This window comes from Lonchura striata, chromosome 11 (genome assembly GCF_050655825.1).
Source record: "Lonchura striata isolate lonStrDom1 chromosome 11, ASM5065582v1, whole genome shotgun sequence".
Taxonomy (NCBI): Eukaryota; Metazoa; Chordata; class Aves; order Passeriformes; family Estrildidae; genus Lonchura; species Lonchura striata.
The window spans coordinates 16,786,225-16,804,034 of record NC_140713.1 but is presented as its reverse complement, the minus strand read 5'-3'; the positions used below and the strand labels follow the sequence as shown (position 1 = coordinate 16,804,034).

Below are 17,810 nucleotides of genomic sequence, written 5' to 3'. Positions count from 1 at the left end.
TGAAGAGCAGATTCCAGCTCTGGTGCTTTCAGATAACCCTGTGCTCCACGGGCCCTTGGTTTACCCCCTGTCCTGGAGGCCAAGGCTCTTGCCAGCATGTTTTAACTCGTGCAAGGTGGAAAATGGATGAAATTTCAAGCAATTGTGTTTTCCTCTCTGAGGACAACACAATTTTTGTGTTTCTGTGAGGTCTGCTTCTCTTGCCACCAGATGGCACCTAAACCCAGGTGACAGGAAATACACCTTTTCAACAAGCCCACAGTAATTCTTTAAATCCCGCATTTCTTTAAATGTGCACACCTAAAAGAATTGTTGAATTCTATTTATTACAAATTATTAGAGATGTATAGAAATATGAAAAAAGACATTAATCTATACTCAAAATCCACATCCTGAGACACATCTTAATGAAAAACAATAAAAGCAATAGACATAAGTGTATGTTTCATTACAGATGCCCTAAAAGGTAAAACCAGATATTCTGTGCATGGATGCTATTTCTGCATCTTTTTAGGCATAAACAATCATAATGCCAAGGAATATTAGATCAGTAAAATATCCCATCAAGAAGCAATCTCCATTTGCTATTGGAGTCCATCTGCTATGATGTACACTGGTATGGACTTAAAATATCGAACAGCAAATGAAAATATATGTGTTTACAAATAGAATTTTTATTTAGTCAAATGGCAGACACATTGAATTAGGCTTGAAACTCCATCTGTAATGAAACTCTGATATATAAACATGTAACTAAGGCATTTCTAGAAGGATGCAAAGGCACAAATAACACAAGACTGGAATTTAACCTCAAAACAGTAGTTTTCAAAGTTGTGACCACGCAGCTGCCCTGAGGAGCATGGAGCCAAGGGCAGTGAGTTTTGATATCACAGTGCAATGTCAGTTTTAACAAATGGTCCCATTGCCAGCCTCCATATTTTGGGAATATTTCCACATTGTGCTTCAGATTTGGTCTGGTTTTGTAAAGCGATTAATCCAATCCACTCTCATCATCCTTGTCACCTTGTGCTTTATGAGGGCATCCTTCCCCCTCAGCCTGGTCCTGTGCTTCTCTATCACTGCCATTCCCTGTTAAAAGCACAAAAGCAACAGGCAAATGAAACTCATACATGATCTTTAATACTGAAAAAAGAAATCTAGAGCCCAATTTTTAAAAACCATTTAAATGAAAATCAGTAAGAAATTCTCTGTAGAAAAAGAAAACAAGGATTCACACATAAATGAAAGGAAGAGGTGATTGTAACCAACAACCTTCAACAGGAGCTGAACGGATCCTTAGTGTGTCTGTGCCAAACCTTGTTTTCTCTGTGATTAATAATGTCACTGTAATCTTACCATCCTCTTTCCATGAGCTTGGGTCATCTGGTTGATAACAGTCTGGTGACAACAGCAGATGATCCTTGGGGTCAGTGATTATCTCTTGTATCAAGGGTTTCAAAGGGGCTACTTCTTCATCTTTGACCTCCAGGTACCCTTCTGAATGATCAGACTCTGTAAAGAAGCTTTTGAGAAGGGGTCTTAAGTGCTCCTTTTCATGCTCTTTATAGTTCTGACATACATTTGAAAAAATTGGTGTTGGAACTTCTTCTACTGAATTCTCAAGCATACTTCCATTGTTTTCCTCTAATGTAGAATTGCTGTCATTTGTCACTTCAGAAATTATCTCAATCCTTGGGTGACAGTTCTGCTGTAAAGGTAGAAATGTAATTGAAAAATTATTCTTAGATAGAAAAGCCAAAGGATGGGTAAATATCTCTTGGATCCATGTAACAGTTATCAGCTTTAATGTGCTGTTCTCATAAAATATGTAGAATATATGCTTCACCCATAGTTCTGCTGCTTTGTGAATGAATCTTAGGTTAGCAATTTCTCAGTCATCATCAATGAACTGACCATAACTAACTAGCAGTTCATAAAAAGAGCAGTGTGTTCTGATATTCTACTCCAAGCAGGGGAATGTGACCAACATCTTAACCTGTTTCAACTGAGAACTGAGCAGCCTTTGAAGCAGGACAGCTGCTAACACATCTTCTTTCCCTAATCTTCTTTCCTTGCCTTCTTTTAATTTTTTTTTTAATTGGTGGCTTTGTTGGCCAAGACATTTTGCAACCCTGTTGTGAGTCTGTGATCAAAGGGCAAATCAATTTCATGCCTTATACTGGCTGTAGGAACAGTTGGCATTATCTTGGAAAGACTTGTAAGAGCATGTAGTCTACCAGCCTCTGCCTCCAGCAAGGCCAGTATGATTCTATGATCAGCATGCAAATCAAAACTATCAAAACTGTGCTTTTAAACTTTGTTGTCTTCTTTTTTCTCTTCTAATTTCTCCTTACAGGCTTGTGCCTAAAAGATTAGTTTGAGCAAAGCAAAACTCTAAGGTGGACAAGGACTGGCCTGCAGTAGAGAGGAGGAGTTTCAATTTCTCTGTGATTTCAGTGAATTAAAAAGCCGGATTTTCTTCATCAGCAGGCAATTTGCACCATATTAATACTGGTAGAGTATAATCTTTAGTAAAACACTACATCCTATTAAGAAATTAAACTTATGTAACTGCTTCAATACTGATCATAAGTTTTTATTCTATTTTTGCTAGACAAGAATGTAACAAAGGAAGATTTAAACAAAGGAAGATTTACATGTAGATATGAACTGCTGAAGTGATTGCATCTCCCAAATGAGCATTTCACAACTTAGATTATCCTCAATTTGCAAAACCTTTGCAAATGTATTTAGGGAAGTTTCATTACTGGAATTAATGAAAATGTTACCTTTTGAACAAAGATTTCCTCTTCTGGGGCAAACTCACTTACAACTACATCTTCTAAATCAGGCAGATCCTGAAAACAATCACAGATCAATAATCAGTGGGAAGAGCTACTGTAACCTATGGAAAATGACATCTCTGGCTCATTGGACAACTCCTCCAAAGCAGTGCTCATCAGGGTGGAGGCCACAACCAGCAGGACCCCCCTGCCATCCCCTCACAGGCACAGTTTTCTGTTAAGCACAAGCGGGAAAGAGAAAATTCATGTTTCCAGAAATAGCAAATGGGAAAGCAATAGCCCTAATGTCAGACTGAATGCTGTTTTTTACTATGCTATATGATTATGAAGGAAAACAGGATAAAGAATAAGGTATTACCAGGATTTTAAAAGTAAACATGGTTTATTCTCTTAGCTGTTTCCTATCTAATGAATAGACTTAATCCCAGTTGCAGCCCATCTCTATGGGTAAGTGCCAAATCCAGACCTGCAGTCTTCCTGAAACTGCATATCAAGTAAACTCTGTTAACCTAAATGCCCCTAATAAACCAATGTTTTACTGTGAATGCCTCATAATTGAGACACAGAACTGCAAACTTCCTGAGAACTGTTTTTCCTCAGACAGGTCTGACAATTTCAGCTTTCCACTAAAAAATATTATCTCAGACACCTATCATTTACTGACATGAAACGAAACACAGAAGGTGGGAATGCAAAATCACAGGTAGAAACTAATACCTTTTTGCCATTTTTTTTACTGTAGGTCAATACTGGGATAAGCATCTCCTTTTGTTTTTAGGTATTTTTAGCACTTAATGACTTCATAGAAGGCTGCTTGGCATGGTAACATCAGGAACATCTGTACTGTCTTGTGTGGTGAAGGTTATTACACAATTAAAATCAAGAAAGGAAATTTCTCCTTCCTGATATCATTGCAGCTAATGTAGCATGTCCTGAAGTCACAGAGTTTTATAAAAATTGCATTGAAAATGGACAAATTAAGATCTGAGACTAACGTGGAGTTTGACGTCAGCAGGGAGATGAAATAGCTCTTAGTCTTGTTTCAGTCATCAGGGTGCATTTGCAGATTTACTAGGAGTTAACCCAGTCTAGATATGTGGGAATGTGGTTCCCACACTGCCAAGGCATGTGCAGCAACAGGAGCTTGTTTCTGCTTGACACAGGGATGTCATAACCACCCATTGCAAACCCTCCTTCTGCCTTATATTCCCCCTGAGACCATCTAAAGACTCAGGATATGAATAAAGACAGTGGTGCTGCTCCAGAGCCTCTCACTGTTGGCATCTTCCCAGCCATTCCCTGCTATGTCAGCACTAAGATTCTTTGGAATATCTGCAATAGGGTAAGTACTGGAGGCTGTTGGGAGAGGCTCTTTCTATTACTGAATGTTGTTGGAGAGTAAGTAGCATAGAACACTGAAATGTGCATTAGTGTGTGATTTGGGTTTGGTTTTCCTTCTGTAGAATTAAAATAGTCCCACTTGTTACATCTCTAAAACCCCACAGATGTCTGCTTAAGAGTTACTTTTATACTGCCTTGAAGTTTGTACACAGGATCGTCCTTTGGTGCCATAGAGCATCAAGGGAAAAACAAATACTGAATCAAGGAGATCTTCACATTGCGGGTACCTACAGTGTCACTACATATTTAAAGCCTTTACTTGAAACACTGCAAGATGTACTTTTAAGAATAATATTTTGCATACTTTAACTGCTGCCCATTCTCTCAACTACACTTTTTAAACCTATGATTAAAAACAGGTAAACAGGAGGAGGCAGCAGCAAACCCTCTAGTGGAGCAGTGGGTTGAGCCCTTCAATAACAACATGGAATTTTTGCCTGGGAAATTAACAGCACAGCAGAGAGATGAGGCTTTTCTGCCAGTAGTTAACAAGGGCAATACAGGGTATCACAGAGTGTATTAAGTGCTCTGGGAAGTCATAACCTTTTATTGCTGATTATATCACAGTCTGACACTGTCAGTTTACCAGCAGTATCCTAATTAGGACATGTTGAACAATTCTCCTTTGAAGTGAGGTTGTATTTTTCAGTGGTATCTATGTTCTCCTCATGGTTAAATGTGGTAAACATATTTTAATGTTGCATCAGATAGACATTTTAGTTAACAGAAGATCATACTACAAATGTAAATCACTTATTATATATCTGAATAATGTACATTCTGCTCTTCCTGGAAACAGACATCAGAGTTATATTTTGAGAATTAATTTATAGTATCTAACACTGCTGGGTAACATTTACAATGATGGGGGTGCTATTTCTTCTTTATGGCTTTTCTGCAATAGTTCACATTTTCATCTGCATATTTCACTTGAGTTTTGATTAAGAGACAAATGTGTCTACTAGATTATTTTCACTGTAATTTCTATTTTTAAATGAGAACCTCATTAGCTTCTCCACAGAAATCACAAAGATAGAGGGTCAACTTTAGGTGATTTACAGGACAAAAGGATTTATAGGATAAAAAATTTAAGGACAAAATAAACTTTGGAAGCATTCTTCATAAATGCTCCAATGGAGAGAATACCCCTGCAGCTTTACTCTTTGGGTTTTTCTTCATTTCTTTTTATTTTTCCTAACAGTAGACCTTTCTTTAAAACCTGTCCATACAGTTTTATTAGCTGCAATGTTACAAGAATTAACTTGGGAGGACCATACACACATGTGAACTTCTCAAAGTCTGACTCCAATACATACATCAAGAGAAAGTGCTGCCAGTGTCTCCAGTTTGAACTGTTCCATTTCAGCATGTTCCTCCTCCCTCCCAGGAACCACGGCCTGGTCAGTAGCTGCCTCCTGTCCTGGTAGATCTACAGAACAATCAATAGTCAGTTGCAGAGAACTAGCTGAATAAAAAATGTCTACATTGCAAGCACTGCAGACCCAGACTGCTGAGGACTGACCACCACTGCAGAATTCACAGCTCACTACAATGCTTTGTTTCTCTATTATTTTCTGGGTCTCTCTTTGTATAAATATATGCATTTTCCATATGTGTTCCACAAATCTATAAAAACAATTCTCCATGTGTGAAGGTACAAAACCATCTCTAGAGTGATGACCAGCCTCTGTTGGCAGACAGACTGCCCAGTTTATGTGGGAACAAGGCAAGTCTGTGAACTCTCCTGGCCTTTCACTACACCTGGCATGTTTGAGAGGTGGAGTTGCAGAAGTTTCAGGTTAAGCCTTAAGAAATTTACTATTTATTGTATTTAAAGAATATTTTACCTAGTATTGCTTGATTTCACCTAGTCACTGGAAATCTAATGGAATGTTTTTATGTATTAATTAGTTGGCTTGAGCCTCAGCAGAGGCAGTGCTCTAAGACAGAGGTTGGCTCATCACCTCTGCATGCTCAGTTTGGTTTGGCTCTTCACTGTGTACGTTACCATCTGCCTCCTTGTTGAAATTTGCGCATTTGTAAGAGTTTGGTTCCTGTGCATCCTCTTGAACTTCATCAGGCATATTTCCAGATGTGAAATCTCTATCTCCTCTATTTGGTAGAAGTGTTACCACTTCATCACAAACATGAAAACCCTCATTTTTAAATTTCTCAGTCTTTTCTAGAGCTTCTTCTTCTGATCTATTTGAAGTTTCTGTTGTATTAGAATTTCCATCACCATCTTTTGAATTTGAAGATGCTCCTACAGAAGAAATAATTTAATTAAGATTGCTGAGCTAATCTACCACTGCTCATTTTAAATTTCTAAACACTACTACAATGGGCTAGAATATGCCTCAAAAGCTCCTACTTTGAGCAGCTATCCATGGATAACTAGTCCTCCCAAGACTGCTGCAATGCTGTTTTCCCATCTCAACTCCCCAGCAAACAGAAGTTCCCCAGGAAAAAAAAAAAAATACATCTTTGAGGATTTCAATGAATCAGCAACAAGTGCCATTTACCCTCTCCTTTGTGCAAACCACTTACTTGAAAAAAAGTTTTTAGTTGTTAGTCAATCCAAAGATGTATTAGATAAAGACTCCTCTGCACATTCAAACTGAAGTGGTCACAGACATCTTCCAAACAGTAAACAAACCTTCTTGGGTATCTGTTGCAACTCCTTCCATGCACTTTTGTCTCCTCTTTTCCTGTGCTCTTTGCCTAATTGTTGCTAACGCATCAATGCTATCTTGGATTTTTTTTCTCTCTCTGGTTTCCCATTTTTCCCTTTCTGCTTTCTCAGCTTCAAGCCCTCCAACAGCCCAGGCTTCTGCACAGGCTCTAATGAAAACACAAAAGCTCACTGTAGGACAGCTATAAAAGCCCACCTTTGCAAGGAAAGAGAAATTTAAAAGAGTTTGCAACAGCACAATATGCAAGAGAAAAGCAGATAGCAGTTACAATCCCTTATGCAAGAGGGATGTTGTTTATCTCACAAAATATGTGTTTAAATGTATTTATCTCACAAAAGAAATAGAAATACCCAAATGCTGATTGGTGATTACACCACCAGAGATTGGTCTGATCTTGGTTCAGCTGTTCCAGACACCTGCTCAGTTTCTGTTGAAATTAGGATCTGCCTCTGGTCTACAGACATGGTGTGAGACAATTCTGTTCAAGAATTATTTTGTGAAAAATTTTTTTTTTTTTCTAGGTATGTTAGATTTAGAACTGAGTAGTACAATACTCTTCTCAAAGTCATCCACCTTCAATAAATTATTCTGGTCAATCTTCCTTCCATGACAGTATTGACAAAAAATGGATGAGTGATTGTTATCACTTGATTCTTGCTGTGTGAAGAAGATGGCTGTGTTTCTTACCTATCCTTTGGGAAAACTGGTCTGTCATCCAGATATGTCAGCTGTTTTAGTCGAACAGTGAGTGTTTTTCTATAGTTAGGAATTTTCTTTATCACCTCATTTCCCATCAAGTTCAGCACATGCTAGAGAAACAGGGGAAATAAATTTTAAGCTTGAGTAGCAAAAACCCCAGCCTGGATATGCACTTCCTCTGTCATTTGAAAAGCAAGAAATGAATAAAACATCCAAGGTGTTACAGGTGGTCTAGCAGAAACAAAATAATGTTTAATAATGTTTCTTTTAGACTGATACCTACTGTGCACTGAAGTACCCAACAATGACACTTGATGGGGTTCACCCACACATGACACAAACCCTCAGCTATTTTTGGCTTACCAGATTGGGCATGGTCTCCAGAACAGCTACAATACTTGGATCACTTAGATTGTTGTGGGAAAGATCAAGAACAGAAATACTTGGGCATTCCTGCAAGTGCTGGATGTCTTCCACTGTTCGTAATTTATTGTGAGCGATCTGCAGAGTCTGCAGGACTTTCAGACAAGCTGCCAGACAAGATCAGTACAATGAAAGGAAAGGTAAGAGTTGTCACTTCACAGAGGGTTTTATGAGCAGGTAAAAAACTGCATTGTCAAACTAATAGTTTATACTGAATTTGGAGCTTTTTTATGAAGTGGTTATTCTGATATATATACTTTTTGGCTAGGCTTACAAAGCTGCTTTTTTCAGCCCAGGGAAAAACAGGTGCTTAGATTTAGGATGGCAGTTGTTTTAAATTCACATTTCAAACTAATCAGTTACACAAAAGTAAGAGCTTGTGTTACAATATTCTCCAATGTATGCAAGCAGTAATATACAGAAATAGTTTTTTATTTTCTGCTGAAGACAGAATCAATCTTTTAGCAGATATAAAAGATTTGGTAATTTTGTCTGCAACTGCCAAAGTATATCTTAAGTGTAAAGTAAATGGTGAAAACTGGATTGCCTGTCTGCAACACAGATAAATACTTAGATGGTATTAAGAAGTGAGGAAAAACTACTTCATTATCCTAGGTATCTATGTGAAAGTAGTTTATGTGTATTTTCTGTTTCTCAACATAGGTTTTATTCCACCACAGAAGCCCTGTAGGCTTTGGTATGGATATTGTGCAAAATTCTAACGCAAATTTAAAAATCTCTTTAAACTAATGCCACTAACAAAAGCTTAGTCAGAGCTTAGGAAATATGGGCTTGCCAGAGGCTAAAAACTGTTGCAGAAAAAATTCTTACAGAGATTCTCAATGGTCCTAATGTAGTTGTTACTGATATTGAGGGAATCCAGCTTTTGTAAGGGTTCAAGGTTTTCAATTTTCTCAATTAAATTGAGTTGCAAGTAGAGGCAACGCAACTCTGTCTGAGCCTCCAAATTCTCAATTTTTCTTAAGCCATTGCATTGCAGCCACAAACACTTCAGTCCAGTATATTCTTCAAGATTCTGCAGTCGGTCAAATCCTACAGAGAAAAAAAAGATGTTTTAAAATGAAATGGCATTGGCTGAAAATGGCTCTTTGGATGAGAAAACTCCATTCAACCAGAGCTGCTGAAACAGCCTGAGAGAATACTGGTGCTGAAGTTACTGCAATATTTCCACTGAATTCATGGTACTGTTTCTGGCCCATAAAGGGCAAAACCAAGTTGATACCTATTCTGGTGTGTATCTCAGCAGCCCTTTAGATGCTCAATAATACATAGCAAAAGCAAGGCTGAATGTAGAAGGTAGCATATCCTATGTATTTGGAAGAATTCTTAGGCTAACTTGGGCCAGGTAACTGTATCATGCAAAAACCTGCTCTGAGATCACCAGAGGATGAGTAATGTTCATTCTAACAATTTTTTTTTCTTTAAGTAGTGTTTGCAAACATGCAGAAAGTATTTACTGTTTATTTTCCTCTTGACCATTTTTACTTAGCAGTACAAAAAGTTCCAAAAGGTGGAAAAAGCTCTTTATACAAACAATTTAAGGAAAAATACGTATGTTTTCCTCTGAGAGCAACCTGGGCCAGTATTTTAATTTACATTTCTCAGAGGCTCGTGTTTCAGTAAAAGAAACCATAAATATGTCCCTTGATTCCTACTGATCCTTTGGATGGTTCCACAAAGCGAGTTAAATGTACAGTTTACTTTTCCACCTTGATATTGACTCATTTTGATTCCCAAATCCAGTATTACATAAAATTGTTTTTCTCATTTAGAAGAATGCCTAGATACGTTACTTCAGTGAGCCATGAAGTAAATTCTCTGCTAAAATGGTACTTAGGATGATCAAGCTAGGCAGTCATGTCCACCTCTTACCTTTATAGTGCAAGTACAGTGTATCATTTAAGTATGGGGTCCAGTATAATTTCTGCTGTTTACAGATGTCTAGCAGAGTCTTTTTTGTCATCCTAAAATAATACAGGAAGCAAAAGCAAAATAAAAGATGTATTTCTGAGATCTTTGGTTTCCTTACAGATTCCACAATTCTTTCATGTAAAAGAAACAGCTACAGCTTTCAAAATTGTATTTTAAAAAAAGCTGGTTTTTTTTAGTGTGGCTTTTCATTTCTACCTTTGAAGTGAGCTACCAGGCTCTTCTGCTTAAAAAAAGAGGTTTCATAGGAATACAGGCAGGGAATTAGAGGGTCCACCTTCTTGGAAGAGGGCAGCATGATTTTATGTTAGCTTCTGGTTCCAGTGTTAGCTTCCTCTCCAATTCTTTCCCCTGTTCCTCATTGCTTTGGTACAGGACCTTTGGTGGCAGAGCCAAAATGCAGTATTTTTCTCAAGCTAGAAAAATCAATAGTAATCAACCCAACATTTTATTGACATGTTGAGTCCAAAGTAGCACTCAAGAAAGTTTTGATATACAGCTGTTGGTTGGCTGGGAATGCCACTAGGAATTAACAGAATGCTTTGTCTGAACTGATGCAGAGAAATGGCTAAATCTACTGGCACATGACTTCCATGGGAGTTTGCACAGTTTTCTCCAGATCCATTAAATCACTTCATCGTGTGGTCAGAATGTCGTTTGCTATAGTGGCCATAAAACCCAAACATCTGTCCAGATGCTGGAAATAGCACTAATACCTGATTTATCCATTATTCTCAAGTTCATCTTCAAAATTGCTCTCCAGAACGGAGATGAACACACAGAATAGCAAAATTCATGATGATGCCAACACATCCACAAATAATGTATTACCTTACAGAGCCTCTCTTTTCTTCTGTCCTTTGACTGGATGAGCTGGTTCCAGACTTCTCATCAACACCTGATTTTTGTTCATGATGTTGATCTGCACTGGACATACAGTTGACTTCTTTCTCTTGCATTTTAACAGCTTTTTAAATAAGAAAATGAGTTGCAATTTAACAGCAAGGGTGGGGGAAATGTGTCATGTTGCCAGTTACTTCAGAGAAATATTGAAAAGCACTTGAATATGAATTTGAAGAAGAGAGTGTTTTAACCAAGATTTCTGCTGAGATTTTTAATGAAAATTAACTTTTTTACACAGCATCATAAAACAAATAGTATTAATTGAAATCTGCATATTTATTTTTTTTTAATATCTGGAAGTCAGAGTGTACCCATTATTCTTAATGTACAGTCACAATAAAGTACTGACACCAGTGTTCTTACAGAGTTAGACATTTAATATCTATTACATTTAATTAACACCAATTTGAGATCAATGTAAAGAGACTTCAGCACTGCTGTGTCACCCCAAGCACTGTTAGTCCAGCTCTTCTACCAGTGTACCCTTTTGCACTCCTTGGAAGATGTCTTTACACTGCCTTTGATTAATTGAAGTTTCAGTATGTCTCTACAGATACTTGCCCTGAACCTTCTACTTGCACTTTTAGTTCATACGTTTAAAGAGAAAGTGCAAACAAGATGACTGAACCAGCTTACTTAAGTATGACTATAATCAAAAGACAATAATCGGACATACTTAGTAACACAAAAGGCAATGGACTGAAACTGATGCACAGGAAGTTCCACCTGCACATAGGGGTGAACTTTTCAGTGCGGGTGACCATGCACTGGAGCTGTTTGCCAGGAGAGGCCGTGGTGTCCCTCCCTGGGGATGTTCCAGAGCCATCCGGACACAGCCCTGTGCCCTGCGCCGGCCCCGCCTGAGCAGCGAGCTCGGCCAATGGCCCGCTGCGGACCCTGAACCATCCTGCGGCTTCTGATTTACAGGTCAGGTTGGCTGTGTGATTGCAACACTGGAAGAAATACTTCTGCGGCAACAGCAAAATAAAGAAACGTCGGGAAAGGAAAATGACCACAGGAAGACAGCAATTGAGTATGCCTCAGTTATGTCAGGATTCCCAGTGACTTTGCTGGCAGAAAGCACACCCTCGTACTCTCATCCAGATGAGTGTGAACAGCCGCGATGTGCAGGCTTTGTGTGCTGGCGAGCGAGCCGGAGGGGCTCACCTGTGCTCCCAGCGCTGCCCTCACGCTCCGCGCGGGCGCCTCCGCTCCCGGGGCCGCCCAACGGCGCCTCAGGCGCCGGGACCTCCCCACTGCGGCCGCCGTGCGGGTCTCCAGCGGGCGCCGCCTGCATTCTGACAGCCCCGAGCCGGTGTGGGATCTACGCTCTGCCTTTTTCAGACAAAATGTCCGCAGGCTTTAGTCGGCGGCAGGCGAGGGACGGCGCGCAGCCCGAGCCGCGGCCGCAGCCGTGGCCATGGCGACGCCGCGCGCAGCCCCACAAGGCCCCGCGGCCGCTCCCGGCGGCCCCGCGCGGTGCGGGCGGCGCGGCGGGCGGCGGGCGCGGCGCGGCTCCGCGGGTGAGGCGCCGGCGGCTCCGCGCCGCGGCGGGTCCGTCCGGGCCAGGGAGGGCCCCGGCCGGGGCTGCGCGAGGGGCCGAGGCGCCGGGCCCGCTCGCTGGGGCTGCGCGGGGAGGGCGCGCCGGAGCCCGCTGTCCCGCGTTGGGCGAGGGGCGGGCGGGGTGTGGCAGTGTCGGGCGGCACAGCGGGTCCTGCGGAGGAGAGGTGCTTGTTTAAAAAACCCTTTAACTAGTAAAAGCCGTGTGGGCGGATTTGTGCTGGTTTCTAAAACGTTTTAACTAGTGGGAGGCATGTGAGGCACCGCAAGCGCGGTGTGCCTGATGCACTGCACCGTGCCGTGGTTCAAGGACAGTGGCAGATGCGGTGCTTTTGGCTGCCCTGGTGATTGCCGTGCTGTCTCTGAGCCTGCGCTGGCTCTCATGTAGCTTTCTGTCCTTGAAAGAGCCCGTTGTTTCTTTGTTTCTCAGCTCTCGCGTGCTGGTTATCCTTGCCTCTCTTGTAGGTAGTTTTTAATCTTCCAACATTGGTTTTCACCTGTTCAGCTTCTGCTTTAATTGTTTTATTTACAGAATCGTTGATCATTGATGTTGCAGTATAACTGATTAATAGCTCAACCCTAGGAAAAGGGTTTAAACAGTACCTAAACCAAGTGGGGTTGATGATAGCTGACACAAATTTTAGCATAGTGACTTGTGGTTTTTCTGCATCAAAATAGTGCTCAAACTGTAAAATGCTGCATCTCAAAGGTTATCCATACAGTGAAGAGTTTACATGGCCCAATAGGCAATTGTAATTGCATGTGTCTTTTTTTTTTTCAGGTTTGTGATCACCATGGCTGCAGTGGATCGATTCTCCCTCTTGTACAGAGAAATCAGTCGCTCCTGCAGTTTCTATGTGGAAGCCCTGGCTATTGTTGGAGCTTGGTACACAGTCAGAAAGTGCCTATCCCTGGCGTTGGACACTTACAGCGCGCTCAGGCTGCACGTGATCCCAAAGCTGATTGGGGAGATTGATCTCGTCAAGAAGTACGGGAAGTGGGCCGTGGTCACGGGTAAGAGATGAAGTGGTGAATTTCCTTGTGTTTATGAAACATACTGTGCCAGTTCTGTGAAACTCGGTGGCTTGTGGCGCTGGGTGAGCTTTATATTGCAGGCCTGTATTGTCTCTGGTTGCAGGTTAATCTGCCTGAGCAGTGGCTGTTACTCATTGCCTTTATAAATTAATTCCTCAGGAGAGGGGCAAGCTAAGTGAGTTGACTGACTGCTGAGAAAGAATCACAGCAATTGTTGCCCAAATTTGCAAGGTACCTCTTGATCACCTGCAAGTGTAGACAGAGATGTAGACAAGATCCTCTTTTTGCTATGGGGTGTTCATATGTGCCCTAGTTTTTCAGCAAGGTTTGAGTCCTGTACCTCTGACATCCCTGCCTTTCATTAAAGCTCTCTCTTGTTGTCATAGAAAATATAAAACTTTTATGAAGGGAATTTCAGAAGGTAGTTGACAGTGTTGTCTTTTCTGTTGTGTCTTTTAATTCAATATATTTAGTGCCACATGATCTCAGAAAAAGGAATAAAGCAAAGAAAGCACTGTCAAGATAGAAGGCTAGTGTAGCTGTGTTTTTCACTTGTGTGATCTATTGCTGTTTTCTCTTGCAGGTAGCACAGATGGTATTGGGAAGGCTTATGCTGAAGAACTGGCAAAGCATGGTGTCAACATCATCTTAGTCAGCCGAAACAAAGAGAAGCTGGAGGCTGTGTCCAGGAGCATATCTGAAACCTATAAAGTGGAAACAGATTTCATAGTAGCTGATTTCAGCAAGGGGCGTGAGCTTTACCCAGCCATTAAGGAGGCTCTGAAAGACAGAGAAATTGGGATTTTGGTGAATAATGTAGGAATATTTTATGCCTACACAGACTATTTTACTAATCTGTCTGAGGATATACTATGGGACTTGATCCATGTAAATATTGCTTCTGCTACCATGATGACACATATTGTGCTGCCAGGCATGGTAAAGAAGAAGAAAGGGGCAATTGTGAACGTTTCTTCAGCAGCCTGTTGTCAGCCAACACCGATGTTGACAGTCTATGGAGCCACTAAAGTAAGTTGGGCTGTAGTGTTAAATGGCATGCACTGGAAACACATTCAGCAAGGATGTCAAAATACTTGAATGTTTTCTAGGGATTTGTTTAAGTTTTGGGGGTGAATACTACATGTACTATGCAGTAAATTCTTCATCCTCACCAATGTTGGGCTTTGAACCAAAGTCAGTGCTTTTGGATTTTGTGTGCAGTGTGGCATAACAGTCATTCTAGGAGAAATGCTGCCTTTCTCAGATGTACAAAGCAGAGAGGCAATTCTGTGGGCCCCATTGAAAGGATCAAGAATTTCATCTCTCTCTTCTTCATCTGGACTGTGCACATACCTTGAGTCTCTTGCATACCAGTATTTGGTAACAAAAATATCTATACTTATGCTCAAGCCACCACTGTGACACGGAGTGTGGCCAAATGAAGCTGCTGCTTCATGTAATACCAAGAAGTGTTGTGGCATATGTGGGGACAAGTGAAGGGAACTCCCCCATAATTGTTCTTCCTGAAGAGATCCAAGCAGTAATGAATAGGACTGGGCAGCTGGATGATGCTGGAAGAATGAATGCTCATGGTGAATTGACACGGCATGACATACAGCTGAATCCACAGGAGCAGTGGAAGGATCTCACCCAGATCCAATGTCTAAACACAAGGGGTAATTGCTCCAGCTGTCCATGGCTGCCTTCTGTTGTAGCCTTGCTCCTGACACAGCTCTTTTATTTCCTTTGGCCTGGAGCAAAACCAGCTCTTACTACCCCAAGGTGTAAAACTTCTTGCAGACTTCCTTCAGTTAGAAACTGGCTTACTGTTTCTGTGCAGAGTTTCTGCCCCTTTGGTTATGCTAGGTGTATGTAGAGCTGCACTCTGAATTAAAACAATTAAAAAGCTTGAATGAGAAAGAAGAATCACAAATGTACCAAAGTTTCTTGATTTAACTGAGATAATCCAAATGCTAGATGAGCAATCCAGCTTTAAGCCTGGCCTCAAAACACAGAAGTGAGAACAAGCTGCTATAACATCCTAAGCCTCTTTGTGTAGTAACAATTTATAATGCTTGAAGTGGTTGTTTTAATTTTCCTAAAGCAACTGTAAGAGAATTTGTACAAGATGCTTTCTCAGCAAACTGTTGGGAAAACCTTTTGCAAGGCTGATTGGAAGAAGCAAAAATCTGCTCACAAGCTGAGTCTAAAATGCTCTTTCTCAGGGAGAACTGGCTGTGTGGCACATCAGCAGGGAAGGCTTCAGTGTTGCTGCCCTGATAAGACTAAGCCAGGCTCTTGTTTCAGTCTGATTCCAGCAGTCCCACTTATCAACCTTGTGCTTTTCTTCTCCTGTCAAAGTAAAATGGGCTAAAGGAGGTAATGCAGATAAATATTAACAAATCTTTTTGCCTAAGAGAGTCCCAGGAAATAACTAACCTGGCTTCTGGAGAAGACAGTTGAATGCAAAATTCCCCTGTAAATATATTAAAGAATGGGACTTTATTTTTTTCTTCTGATGGTAGTAGGTATAATTGTCTGTAGAGTGACCTTGCAATGCCCCCAGACCAGATAAGGTGTTTGTTTTAGATGAAATAAATGTTTTTGTATTATTTTTTAGCAGAAATTGTCAGATTGTGATAAGCAGTCACTTTGTCCTGCAAGTTACTGTACTGTGGCAGGTTTATAGCAATTGACAACACAGAGAAATGCTGATAATACTTTAAAAAAATCATATTTTTATACTATTTATTAATATTTTTTGAGCCGGTGCATAAAGTATGTTAAAACTTTTCTGTAATTTTAATAAAACTTTGCCTTGATATTTCATTGTTTAAAAAAAAAAAAGAAAAAAAGTGTCTTTCTGCTTTTGTTTTTCTAGAGCTACTTGGACTATTTCAGTAGATCACTACATTATGAGTATGCCTCTAAAGGAATTTTTGTTCAGAGTCTAACACCATTTGTAACTACTACAAAAATGTTAGCATTCAGCAGCACAATATCAAAGAAATGGATCTTTTTTCCTACTGCTGAAGAATATGCAAGTCATGCTGTTTCTACTCTTGGGTTATCCATAAGGACCACTGGTTGCTGGAAGCATGCAGTACAGGTAATGGAATGAATTAAACTATTTCATGTTTGCCAGTAGAAGTAAATCAGCTGTTTACTTTCTTAGGAGTCTGAATGAAAACTGCTCATTATGAAAAAGTATAATATATATTGTAGACTTTAAGGCATTGTGCCATATTTTCTCACTAGTTCTGCTTTATTGACTTATGCTTGTCTGTGCTTATTTTTAAGATCAGAGAGTGAATCCAATTCTCCCTTGAAATGCACAGCAGAAATGGGGAAGAGACAACTTTTTTACTGATTAGCAGAGTGTCTCATTTCTCTTAGGGTGTTGCCGACTGGGCAAGTGTTTCACTGTCTTCTGTAAACAGAAATGGCTTTTTTCAGTCTTAATATATTGAACATATTCGTGCTTTGGGGAAGAGTGGGTAGGGAGGATGGATTAACAGCAGGAAAAGACCTGTATTTTCATCCATTTGTTGGGGTTTTGATTTTTGGGGCAGACGGTTTTATGCATATTGGTCACATCTCATGTATCCTACTTAGCGGCTTCCTAGATGGGCATGACTAGATGGAAATGAAAAAGTGGGGATTAGTCCAAAAGGAATAAAAGAGACAGGATGCATTCTGGCAAAATGTGGCAATTAATGGAAGTGGGCAGAATTGCTGTTGTGAACTCAAACAAATCAGGATTCAGTATTTATTTGGAGAACTTAACTGCTCAGATGTGGCCACTACATCTGAAACAACTGAATATGTGTGCTTCAAGGGGTTGAATTTAAGGCTTAGTTGATGATATTCAAGAACTTCTTGTCTTGCTTTAGTAGTGATTTGAGAAACGGTTTAATAGAATGTATCTTAATCTGTCCTTTCTGTAATTTTTTTCTGTTTCCCTGTCTGCCTGTGCCTCTTCACAGTGGACACTGGGCGAGTGCCTGCCTGAGTGGATGTGGGCATGGTTTGCGCTGTATTTGAACAGAATTCTACGCAAGCAAGCTTTGGCAGCCAAAGCGAAATAGGAGTAGCTCGATGTCCCACAAGACAATTTTCATCAGAAGGCTGCAAAAATGTTCAATGAACCTTGGAGGACTTACTGTAAATTATCCATACCTTGTTAAGGAAACTGCGTAACCTAGACAGCAGAAGTCTGGATCCCCTCTGTATCCTTGTATTAAATAGCTCCTCTGCCCTTTCCTTTATGACAGAGTGCTGATGTTCTTGATGTTAATCTCTATTCACTTTCTCGTTGAGATAATTGGGCAGGAGCAGGTGC

General features: G+C 40.4%; 3 protein-coding genes across 11 annotated transcripts in view; 2 read left to right on the top strand and 1 right to left on the bottom strand.

Annotated features, from left to right (window-relative positions):
- HSF4 (heat shock transcription factor 4) overlaps positions 1 to 3,349 on the top strand; it is a 30,644-nt gene extending 27,295 nt beyond the window's left edge. For 2 of the 3 annotated variants that reach the window (XM_085589657.1, XM_085589662.1), the window contains exon 13: positions 2,357 to 3,349. In XM_085589657.1, the coding sequence (XP_085445783.1) occupies positions 2,357 to 2,376 (20 nt within the window). In that variant the 3' untranslated portion in view covers positions 2,377 to 3,349. The remainder of the gene's footprint in view (positions 1 to 2,356) is intronic. The other variant, XR_014957905.1, reaches the window with a different exon arrangement.
- Positions 310 to 12,311, bottom strand: DNAAF1 (dynein axonemal assembly factor 1). Of its 2 annotated transcripts, none has more exons than XM_021535257.4 (12): positions 12,041 to 12,311; positions 10,802 to 10,937; positions 9,914 to 10,005; positions 8,852 to 9,073; positions 7,961 to 8,127; positions 7,586 to 7,707; positions 6,862 to 7,046; positions 6,214 to 6,468; positions 5,522 to 5,634; positions 2,790 to 2,858; positions 1,357 to 1,708; positions 310 to 1,089 (listed from the first exon to the last, which is right to left on the bottom strand). In XM_021535257.4, exons 1-12 carry the CDS (start codon positions 12,168 to 12,170, stop codon positions 992 to 994), a joined length of 1,941 nt encoding a protein of 646 aa, XP_021390932.4. In that variant the 5' UTR covers positions 12,171 to 12,311; the 3' UTR covers positions 310 to 991. The 2 variants fall into 2 exon arrangements, with proteins under 2 accessions (XP_021390932.4, XP_085445770.1); XM_085589644.1 differs by having other exon boundaries at positions 1,357 to 1,705.
- Positions 11,688 to 17,741, top strand: HSDL1 (hydroxysteroid dehydrogenase like 1). Of its 6 annotated transcripts, none has more exons than XM_085589674.1 (5): positions 11,688 to 11,800; positions 13,215 to 13,447; positions 14,052 to 14,497; positions 16,350 to 16,577; positions 17,455 to 17,741. In XM_085589674.1, the coding sequence occupies exons 2-5, from the start codon at positions 13,228 to 13,230 to the stop codon at positions 17,554 to 17,556; spliced, it is 996 nt and encodes a 331-aa protein (XP_085445800.1). In that variant the 5' UTR covers positions 11,688 to 11,800; positions 13,215 to 13,227; the 3' UTR covers positions 17,557 to 17,741. The 6 variants fall into 6 exon arrangements, with proteins under 6 accessions (XP_085445800.1, XP_085445797.1, XP_021390908.4 ...); XM_085589671.1 differs by having other exon boundaries at positions 11,726 to 11,906; XM_021535233.4 differs by lacking the exon at positions 11,688 to 11,800 and adding an exon at positions 12,089 to 12,188.
- The last annotated feature ends 69 nt before the right edge of the window (positions 17,742 to 17,810 follow it).

Excerpts from the sequence above, each read along its gene's own strand:
- DNAAF1 (XM_021535257.4), bottom strand. The coding sequence starts at position 12,170 with ATGCAGGCGGCGCCCGCTGGAGACCCGCACGGCGGCCGCAGTGGGGAG. Across the intron at positions 10,006-10,801 it reads GAAAAGAGAGGCTCTGTAAG|GATGACAAAAAAGACTCTGC; the intron begins GTAATACATTAT and ends GTATTATTTTAG. Across the intron at positions 7,708-7,960 it reads TGGAGACCATGCCCAATCTG|CATGTGCTGAACTTGATGGG; the intron begins GTAAGCCAAAAA and ends CTGTTTCTCTAG.
- HSDL1 (XM_085589674.1), top strand. The coding sequence starts at position 13,228 with ATGGCTGCAGTGGATCGATTCTCCCTCTTGTACAGAGAAATCAGTCGC. Across the intron at positions 14,498-16,349 it reads CAGTCTATGGAGCCACTAAA|AGCTACTTGGACTATTTCAG; the intron begins GTAAGTTGGGCT and ends TTGTTTTTCTAG. Across the intron at positions 16,578-17,454 it reads GCTGGAAGCATGCAGTACAG|TGGACACTGGGCGAGTGCCT; the intron begins GTAATGGAATGA and ends GCCTCTTCACAG.